The sequence below is a fragment of the Arachis hypogaea genome, chromosome 20, assembly GCF_003086295.3.
Source record: "Arachis hypogaea cultivar Tifrunner chromosome 20, arahy.Tifrunner.gnm2.J5K5, whole genome shotgun sequence".
NCBI classification, from domain to species: Eukaryota; Viridiplantae; Streptophyta; class Magnoliopsida; order Fabales; family Fabaceae; genus Arachis; species Arachis hypogaea.
The window spans coordinates 143,279,740-143,290,268 of NC_092055.1; the positions used below are offsets into that span (position 1 = coordinate 143,279,740).

The following is a 10,529-nucleotide window of genomic DNA, read 5'->3' on the forward strand; positions in this document are numbered from 1 at the left end:
ATATACGGTTTTTTTAAGACATAAAAGCAATTAATTAGGACATTGGTTAAGATAATTAAAGTCACTATTTCATTAAATTTTTAATTTAAAGAAAAATCCTAGTTAATTTTGGTATAGAAATTTCGAATTTAAAAACATTGATAAAAATTATGTTGAATTTTGATTTATTTGATTTTCATTTAAATTAATCACTACATAAGTTAAAGTTCTGTTTTGAAGTTATATTCGAGCTTTAATCTGATTTTTAAAGTTTCAATTTACTTAGTTTGATTTTTTAACTTAGGTATCCGTGACTCATATTAGGGTTTTAAGTGTTTAGTTGAAAATAAAAAATAAGGTAAAAAAATTTCAATTGTCACATCAAATAGTCGCTAGAATGTATAATGTAGTAGTCGTTAGTCCATTTCAGCATGTCGTTAACGATTTTGTGAGACAATGACAAAAATAAGATTAGGAACCAATGTGAGTCATAACTATTAAGTTGGGAGACATAATTGTTAGAACTGATTAGGAACCAATTGGGATACATAATTTGTTGTTGCTTGATTAGGAACCAATTGTGAGTCATAACTATTAAATTGAGTAAATCGAAATTTTTGAAATTAGATTGAAATATAATTGTTAGAACTGAACCAGTGATCGAACCGATCAAGTTACTGGTTCACTGGTTTATTGGTTCAACTGATAAATCACTGGTTGAACCGATAAAACTGGTCTCACGTAAATATAAAATATAAAATAGTTAAAAACTTAAAATTAAAATTTGAAATATATATCTTCACTAACATTTTATGAAGAATCAAGTCTCAACTTCTAAAAATAACTAATATAAAAAAAAACCATAAAATTTTAATACTACAATAATGTCTTATTTTGACACAATAAAAAAATAATTAATTCACAAAGCCTATCATCTAACTATAATATCAGTAGATTTTAACACTAACATCAAAACAAATAACATTAATCACAATACTAGCAATAAAATAGATCAAGTAAATTAATAAATTTTTAGTGAAATTTATATTTATATTAATAATGGTATATAATTAAAATATAATTAATTTTAAAAATAGAAAAAATAAAAATTAAATTAAATTAGATATTTATGTATACTATATAATTAGTATTTGTCAAATATAGTACTTAGAAGTGCAATGGCTAAGTGGCAAGTAGAGGTTACTTTTGCTCCAAGGTTCTTGGTTTGAGACCTTGTGGAGATATTTTAAAAAAATTTTCAAGCAGACCAGTTTGGTTAGACCGGTTTGCACCGATTCTTACCAGTTCACACCGATTTTATTCCTTAAACGGTCCAAAGAGTAAACCGAACTGGACTATAATCCAGTTCTAGTCCGGTTCACTAGTTTTCTGGTTGAACCAACCGATCCAGTTCGGTTTTTACAACTATGGATATAATAATGGTAATTAAGTTGACAATTCAGTTGTTTTAATGGTAATTAAAATCTAATAATAGTTTATAATAAAAGAAACATTCTTTTGCAACAATGAACCTATAGTAATAGTTAGGGGTGTTTATAGATTAGATCATATCCATATAAATCCACAGTATTTATCCGTATATGATCTGTAATTTGAGAATATGATCTGATCTGTAAGATGATCGGATTGGATCGAATCGGATCCACACTCTAATCAGATAGAAATAAATATGTTTAAAAAAGTAAACAAAAAAAATTATTGACATTTTTTTATAAAAATAAAATTTTTTTATATTTTTTATTTTATGGATATATTTGATATCTGATCCAAACATAAAAAGTGCGAATATCGAATTTGATCTAATGAGTTTAGTGTGGATTGGATCGAAATTTCAGCCATATCCCATCTGTAAACACCCCTAGCAATAATAACTAAAAAATTATAATGATTATATTTTTAACTAAGAGGAAGTGCAAAAAAAAGTACTAAATACAAGAACATTTAATCAAATATTAAAAAAAAATTTACTTTAAAACATACAGTTGGACTTTTTTTGCTCATATATATATATATATATAATAATAATATTAATAATAATAATAATAATAATAATAATATGATAATTGCTTTGTATATCACACAAATATAAACGTTTTTTTTTCTATGATCTTAAGAAAGGTTTTGTAAGTCTCTAACTTTGTTATCGATTTTTGTAGTGTTAGCTCTCATATTATCAATTTGATTCATATATAATTTGGATGATAAATTATTTGGTGACGTGCTTTCTTTTTTACTGTGATATACTTGTTTATTATTATTATTATTATTATTATTATTATTATTATTATTATTATTATTATTATTATTATTATTATGTACATTAAAAAATAACAGGCCAAATTATTGCCATAACATAATAGAAGTATGGAAGTTTATCATTCTTCTCTAATAGAGGAAACAAAATTCTTTTCAATAATTTATTTAACGTTTAGTAGAATAAAAATAAATTTTATTAGAATAAATTTTAGTATGAGTTTAATATTTTTATTCATCATAAAATATTTATAGAATTACTCGTAGATAAATTTTGGAAAAAAGAAAAAAAACCATGATTTTTAATTTTAAAATAAATTTTATTTTTATTTTTTAATAATATTAATTTTTTACCGTATATAATTATTCAATTATTTTTTAATCATAAATAAATAAATTACTCTTAATAAGACTTTTTTGTGTTATTCAATTATCTTTTTTTTAAAAATAATTAATTATTAAAATAATTAAATTTTTCACAACAAAAATAATAAAAAATTATGAATGAAAAAAATTAACCATCTTGATATTTTTTTGTATTTTTATTCATATTTTAATTATAAACATAAATATAATTTAATTATATTATTTATGAAATGTGACTATAGAAGTAGATAAAATTTAGTTATATTACTTATATATAGTTTCATTATATTGTATTGCTTATAAAGTTTTATAATTATGACAATAGAATTGTTCTTGTATTTTTATATGTGTGACTAATTGGTGGTGTTAAAACATTACTCTTAATTATAAATAAGGTTTATAATTTAAAAAATCAAAGACTCAATTAAAAAGATACGAAAAAAATGATGTTAAAATATTCTAACTCTTTAAAATAAAAATATTTGAAATTTAATTAAAAATTATTTAAAATTTAAACTCAATAAAAATTTATATTCAATGTGTTTTGTATTAAATATATTTAATAACCTATTATATCATATTATATCATATTGATTGAAATTAGTTTTTATAATGTTAATTTTTTAATATCACTTTATTAAAAAAATCATCTTTTCAGAATTTTTTAAAAACTAATTAATATTATATATATTTTATTACAATATATCTTGTTATAAAAAAATTATTTATTTCTAATGCTTATATTAAAAATAAAAACAAAATTTAAATTAGTAAATTTTAATCTATAGTATAATAATAATATAGTAATTATTTTATATATTATACGAATAAAAATTAATTATTTTTTTATTTATAAAATTTTTTAAGAGCTTTTATATATATATATATATATTGATGAATGTGATATATTTTTTTATGTAAATAATCTTTTAAAAAAAAATCTAATAGTTAATCTATTACCTTTTTTGTTTTAGTCCAAATTAAATGTTTTTTATTGTTTTTGGAAAGAAAATCTTTTGAGGAATTTAATAATATGTGATGAGGAACACCGAATAAATTATACCAAAACCAATTAAAACACAACATAAAGACATCTTTAAAAAAAGACGTTTTAGGCATGTTTATCTGAGTGGCCTCCATTAGTTTAAAGTTGAGAAATCAATTAATTGTTATTCGATTATTTCACATTCTTTTTCATACTTGGACAATTGCTGGGTAGTACAACTATCTTGAATCAAATAAATGATTAAAATTGAGTGTATTTAACTTGATAACAAAAATTAATTCATAAAATAAAAAAGTTATCTTACGCTTTTCCAAACAATATTTGGGTTCTAATAAAAAAAATGTTGAGCTAATATTTATGAATTTTCATATATTATCTCTCACTAGTTTATATATAATTTTCATACATTAATGAGAGAGTGGCATGGAATCCATATCTGATTGCTACATGCTTTGTTTTGCCGTGTTTATGAAGGAAGGAAAAAATGCATATCATGTCATAAACATCTACATATAGATTTAAAGAGTGACAAGGATATAACAAAGAATTAGACCAAATTGATACATTTTTTCCATGCGTATTTGGTACTCCTGGATTAATTAGAAACTGAGAGAGAATCGCTCAAAGACTTTTAAGATAAGCATTGGAGACTAAAACTTTACCACACATACCCAAGACTCTTGGAACGTAAAGGTTGGTTTGATTGATTATTCCATTCTCATGATTATGTATATATAATGTGGTTTAGTGAGTGGAGTGAAAGCCATTCACAAATTAAATATCATCAATTATATCTATTTATATTCCACTGAAAATGGGAATTAGATACCAAAATGTAGCTGCATGCGCAGTATTGGTAATTGTGATGTTAATGGCTGAAATTGCAGGCATTTGTGCAAATTCAAGTACTCTCCTCCACTCTCCGTGTCTTGAAAGAGAGAGGCAAGCTCTTGTGAAGTTCAAAGCATCCCTGAATGATTCGTCAAACACGCTTTCCTCATGGCATGGCCATGACTGCTGCCAATGGAAAGGGATCGGTTGTGATAATGTTACCAGTCACGTTGTCGTGCTTGATCTCGCCAATCCTTATCTGAAATGCAGGAGATCCGAGGCACAAATTGAATACACGTCGGAAGAACATGATTATGAGGAGTCGTTATCAAGTGAATGTGACCCTTTCAGCGATCAATATTTAAAAGCTACGAATGTGAATTCGTCCCTACTGGAACTGGAATACTTGACTCATTTGGACTTGAGTGGAAATTACTTCTCTTGGAGTCACATACCGATGTTCATTGGTTCTATGCACCGCCTCAGGTATTTATCCCTCGCTGATGCTGGTTTTGGCGGGAGAATACCCAGCAATCTTGGAAATCTCACCAACCTCCACTTTCTTGATCTGAGTGGGAATGGATTTTCACCAGACAGCAACATCAATTGGATTTCTGAATTGCCATTCCTGGAACACCTTGATATGAGCTTTATTTACACTTGGTTTCAGGTATTTGTCCTAACTTATTACTTGGATGGTTAATAATTCATGGACTTGACAAAGTTGCTTCTTCTTCCTCCCTCAGGTTAATATTAATCTCACCATCAATGCTCCTAAACTTCAATTCCTAAGTCTTGCCGACAATGGATTTAGTGTGTCAAATTTGGATGCTTTACAAAACATGACATCTCTTGTGCATCTTGATCTCCATGGAAACAATCTTACTTTAATTCCATCTTTGTTTGGCAACTTCAAGAAACTTGAGTATCTTCATCTTTCTAGGTGTGGGCTTCATGGTCCAATTCCAAATGCTTTTCAAAATGCAACTTCCATTGAATTTTTGGACCTTTCTGAGAATAATTTTGACTCTCTTTCATCCTGGTTTCACAAGTTTAAAAAACTCAAACATCTTTTTCTTTCATCTAATAACTTCCAAGGTACAATTCCCGTTGCTTTACAAAATATAACTAGCATCGAGTCCCTTGACCTTTATGTCAACTCTTTTACTTCAGTTCCATCTTGGTTTATTGAGTTAAAGAAACTTGTCTACCTCGATCTTTCACTTAATAAATTAACATCTATGAAATGTTCCATTTCATCCATTTTGAAAAGCATGTGTCACCTGAAATGGTTATATATAGCAGGAAATAGACTCCGACAAGAATCTATTGGAAACAATGATTTGTCTACCTGCATTAGACATGATTTGGAGAATCTTGACTTGAGTCAAAATGAATTTAACGATCATTTACCATCTTGGTTAGGACAACTTGAAAATCTAGGCAACCTTTATCTCCAAGATAATTTTTTCTATGGTCCCATTCCCTCTTCTTTTGGAAAATTACTGAAATTGAAAAACTTGGATTTATCCAACAACAAGTTAGAAGGGGACCTTCCTGATTTCATGGGACAACTTGTAAATTTAATGGAGGTGAATCTTTCAAATAATTCATTTAATGGAACGATTACTCAAAATCTTGAACAACTTGTAAATTTACAATATTTTGATATCTCAAATAATTATTTAAAGGGAATTATTCCTCAAAATCTAGGACAACTTGTAAATTTATCTACTCTTTATCTCTCCAATAATTATCTAAGGGGATCCATTCCTTCAAGTCTTGGTCAACTTATAAGTCTAGTCTTCGTTGATTTGTCAAATAATTATTTAAAAGGAATCATTCCTACTAGTCTTAACCAACTTGTAAATCTGTATACACTTGATCTTTCAAGGAATAAATTAGATGGGAGAATGTGTATTGACTTTCAAAAACTTGTGAATCTATTATGCCTGGATCTGTCTTCAAACAATTTGTATGGAACCATCACAGTGGAAGAAAGTCATCCTTTTATTATCTCAAAAATGTCGTATTTGAATCTCTCACATAATCAAATCAGTGGCTCACTTCCTGAACATATTGGTCATATAATGCCCAATTTGGGGTCCTTGATTCTTGGAAATAACCTCATAAATGGTTCAATTCCAAAATCATTGTGCCAAGTTGATGATTTGAGTATCCTTGACCTTTCAAAGAACAGACTATCTGGTAAAATCCCCAATTGTTGGAAAGATAACAAAGCATGGGAAGAAATAAATTTGTCATCCAACAAACTCTCAGGGGCTGTTCCAAGTTCATTTGGGAACCTTTCCTCTCTCTCATGGTTGCATTTGAACAATAACAGCCTTCATGGAGAGTTTCTAGCATCTCTGAGAAATTTGTCACAGTTGTTGATTATGGATCTCGGAGAGAATCAAATTTCTGGAACCATCCCATCATGGAGTGCGAACACATTTTCTTCACTACAAATTCTAAGATTGAGGCAAAACAGGTTAAGTGGTAGCATTCCTTCACAGATATGTGAACTATCATCCATTCAAATCTTGGACCTTTCTCGCAACAATTTAAATGGTTCAATACCTCGCTGCATAGGCAATCTTCGAGGAATGACTCTTGAGGCTCCCGCTTTGTCTCCTGCTTCATCTGCGGCCGAGCTTAACAATTTGTCTCTTGCAGAATCTCGTTGGACAACTGAGGATGTCATAGAAGTCATAAAAGGAAGAGAACTTGACTACATAAGAATCTTGAAGCTTGTAGTCATCATGGACTTGTCCGAGAATAATTTGGTTGGCTCCATTCCAAAAGGAATAACATTGCTCAATGGTTTGCATAGCTTGAATCTATCAAACAATCATTTGATTGGAAAGATCCCTAACATGATAGGAGATATGAGATCACTTGAATCCTTTGATGTTTCGAGTAACCAACTCTCGGGTACAATTCCAAGCAGCATGTTAGCTTTAACATCACTAAGTCATTTAAACTTGTCACACAACGACTTCTCTGGCCCAATTCCTACAGAGAACCAGTTTTCAACTTATGATTCATCGAGTTATGCTGGCAACCCATATCTTTGTGGATCTCCTCTACCCAACAAATGTGGTTATTTACATGAAGATCATGGGAGCAACGAATTTGAAGATGAAGACAACAACTTAGATAAGTTGGAAAAGTGGTTGTTCTACTTTGTGATTGCAATTGGCTTTGCAACTGGGTTTTGGGGAGTTATTGGGACTTTGTGGTTCAAGAAAACTTGGAGGCATGCTTACTTCAGATGGGTGGAAGATTTAGCCGACACGATCTATGTCACAACTGCAATAAGAATGGCAAAATTGAAGAAGTGGATGATGATGAGAAGCCGTGTAATTGCTTGATCATGTATTCATATGTGTGTTTTTATTTTTATTTTGAAGAATCAAAAGTGGAAATAAATTAAGGAAAGTGAATGGTGTTTGATGCATGTATGAATGTATGTGTATGCATGAATTTGTAATAGAGATTGTCATTTGATGTTTAATCTCAAGAACCTCTGCATAAAACAGAACAACATATCTAACAAAGTTATAAATTGAAGTTGAGTTAATAGCTCCCTTCTGCAATTCACCTCTTTTGATGCACCAATTTTCTTAAATTCCTTTTGATTTCATTTTCTCTGAACCTTGATTCAATGCAGCAGTAACCATATCACAACTGTTATGTAACTATACACTTCATTTGTGGTTCAATATACTTGCTGGTTACAGAGGGCAGAGGCTATTCATTCAATTTTGTTAGCATTCATTCTATAACAAGTAATGTGCAAAGGAACACACACCTAATGATCTAATCGAATAAGATTAGTAATTCCTTAAGCTTGAGGAAAGTAGTATATGTGTCCAAATGGTCTTATATATCATGTAAAAAAATAATAATGTCAAATGATTCAATTCTCTAGCAGTATACTATAGCATTATACATAATTTAGTCATGATGATAGTAAATTATTTGGTTCAATTAAAACACTGATTCTCAGTTGATTGAAGATAACAAAGAAGCAATGAGACCTCTTTCTCAGCTCATCACAATCAGTTAGTGAAACAACAATGCTAAAATATAAACCACGGGGGAGGGGGGCAAAAAAGTTAAAAGATTCAAGATATGATCAATATAAACAGATTTCAAGAACATAAAACCATTATGAAAAATGCAAAAGTATGTAATGAGAAAAAAATTAAGAGGAAACTAGCAAGACAACTACTAAATCATACACATGCTACGTTGCAGTTTTTATAAGACTATTAAAAACTGTGTATGAGAATATGCATATTTTTCAAGGTGTATTTGGTCCGGGAAAAATAAGAGCTACATCTTCACTAAAATGATAAAACAAGAGACAATATTTACAAGAGAGATTGTCCATAGTAGATTTTCAATTTTACAAAATAAGTGCTACATATTTACCAAATTACTTGGTTTATTAAGAGCTCCTGAAGTTCTAATGGATTGCTTAACCATTGGCTCTATAAATATGAGCATCAAGCACTGGATTTTCTCCATTAATGAGCTCAAAGACACAAACATCTCCAACTTTTAAATCATTCTCAAGACTAAAAGGCCGCCAACCATTCGAGATATAGGCAGCTGCTGCTACGGGATAACAGAGCAACTTTGCAGGCCACAACTTTCCTTTGTACTGAATCTCTACATTCTGCTCCTTGTTTTCAAAATACTTTGTGTAGAAGGAAGCTTTAAAATTCTGCATGGTATATAACATTATGTAACAATACCACATAAAAGCTTGCATGATATATAAGTTTCCTTATGGATAAATGTATAAGCTTAAACTTACAGCCCTTGATCTCTGTAGATTACTTTTCACTAGCTTGATTATGAAAGAGGGATTTTCTTAGTTAAACTTCCGAACTTCTTCCAGACATAGAAAACCACAGAACCCAGCCTCAAAAACTGCCTCCGATACCAAAAAAGAATTTAAAAAACGAAATTACGGAATAAGGCAGATACCACAGATTAGTTCCTTTGGAAGAATGTTGTCACGTCCCAAGCTTTTTTTTTTTTATGACCATCCTCCCCTCTAATTTTATTAAAATTCCTAACCTATTTTTACCCTTCTGTTTCCAACTTCAATCCTAATCCAAAAATCCCTAATTTTATCCTAATTTCATTACAACACATACACCCACCAACAGGAGAAAGAAAGAGAGAAAGGGAGGAGAACAGAAATCAGAGGGGGAGCGATTGAAGAAGAAAGGAAGAAGAGGGAAGAGACGATGCCGGCGGGGCTAGGCGCAGCTGTTGTCGTTGCGGAGAAAAGAAGAGACGCACGAGAGAGATGAGAGTGAGATCGCAGACCTTCCATGGAGAAAGAGGAAAGCGCGCGACGGAGAAGAGGAAGGATGGAGTCCTGTCGTCGTCGTTGTTCCCGTCGCCGCTGCTGCCGTTGATCGAGACCGTCGCCGTCCCGGTTGAGGCCATCGTCGTCACCAAACAGGGCAGAGAAGGAGGGCGCAAACGGGAGAGAGAAAGGGGAGCTCTGCTGGATCTCGTCGCCGAGATGCTGCTGCCTTCCACCACCGCGAGATAGAGCCAGCCTTCTGTTCTTCTACTGTCATTGCGGTTGCCTCCGTTGCAGGTGGAGGAAGTCACCGGAGAAGGGATTGTTCTGTTTTGCTTCTGCTTTTAATTTTCCATTGGTTGCCGGAGTCTCTGGGGCCATGAATGTTGCCGCCGGAGTCGTCGAAATTGTTGCCGCCAAGAGCCACCACTGCTATACCTTTACCTTGGTAAAACAAACCCATTCTGCTTGTAATTGACATCTCTTTCTATTCCTGTTCAGCTTTTATCTACCTAAACCAAACCGCAACGAGTGGCCATGATCCAGAGAGTAATAAGCAATAAATTTGCAATTTGGTCATTATATGAAGAAATATTATGTACTATATTATGAGTATTGAATAAAACTTTTTTTAATACAATAATTAAGTTACTTTCATTATTTTTATTGTAATTTAATTAAATAACCTTATACGCAATTTTACTAATCTAGCTTTAATAATTAGGATGCAAGTTCTTGGAC

General features: G+C 30.7%; 1 protein-coding gene and 1 long non-coding RNA gene across 3 annotated transcripts; one reads left to right on the forward strand and one right to left on the reverse strand.

Moving 5' to 3' along the window:
• The first annotated feature begins 4,163 nt into the window (after positions 1 to 4,163).
• Positions 4,164 to 7,973, forward strand: LOC112786620 (uncharacterized). 2 transcript variants are annotated; one of them, XM_072231690.1, is made up of 3 exons: positions 4,164 to 4,318; positions 4,513 to 5,126; positions 5,203 to 7,973. In XM_072231690.1, the coding sequence occupies exons 2-3, from the start codon at positions 4,914 to 4,916 to the stop codon at positions 7,828 to 7,830; spliced, it is 2,841 nt and encodes a 946-aa protein (XP_072087791.1). In that variant the 5' UTR covers positions 4,164 to 4,318; positions 4,513 to 4,913; the 3' UTR covers positions 7,831 to 7,973. The 2 variants fall into 2 exon arrangements, with proteins under 2 accessions (XP_072087791.1, XP_025685774.1); XM_025829989.3 differs by lacking the exon at positions 4,164 to 4,318 and having other exon boundaries at positions 4,376 to 5,126.
• Positions 7,974 to 8,775: 802 nt separating this feature from the next.
• On the reverse strand, positions 8,776 to 10,350 carry LOC114926057 (uncharacterized). Its single transcript, XR_003816253.2, has 2 exons — positions 9,285 to 10,350; positions 8,776 to 9,191 (listed from the first exon to the last, which is right to left on the reverse strand). It is a non-coding gene; the product is annotated as an uncharacterized lncRNA (long non-coding RNA).
• Positions 10,351 to 10,529: the final 179 nt, after the last annotated feature.

Bases quoted from the DNA above. Each gene is read 5' to 3' on its own strand.
- LOC112786620 (XM_025829989.3), top strand. From the start codon at position 4,440: ATGGGAATTAGATACCAAAATGTAGCTGCATGCGCAGTATTGGTAATT. The intron at 5,127-5,202 runs GTATTTGTCCTA...TTCCTCCCTCAG, and splicing joins TTATTTACACTTGGTTTCAG to GTTAATATTAATCTCACCAT.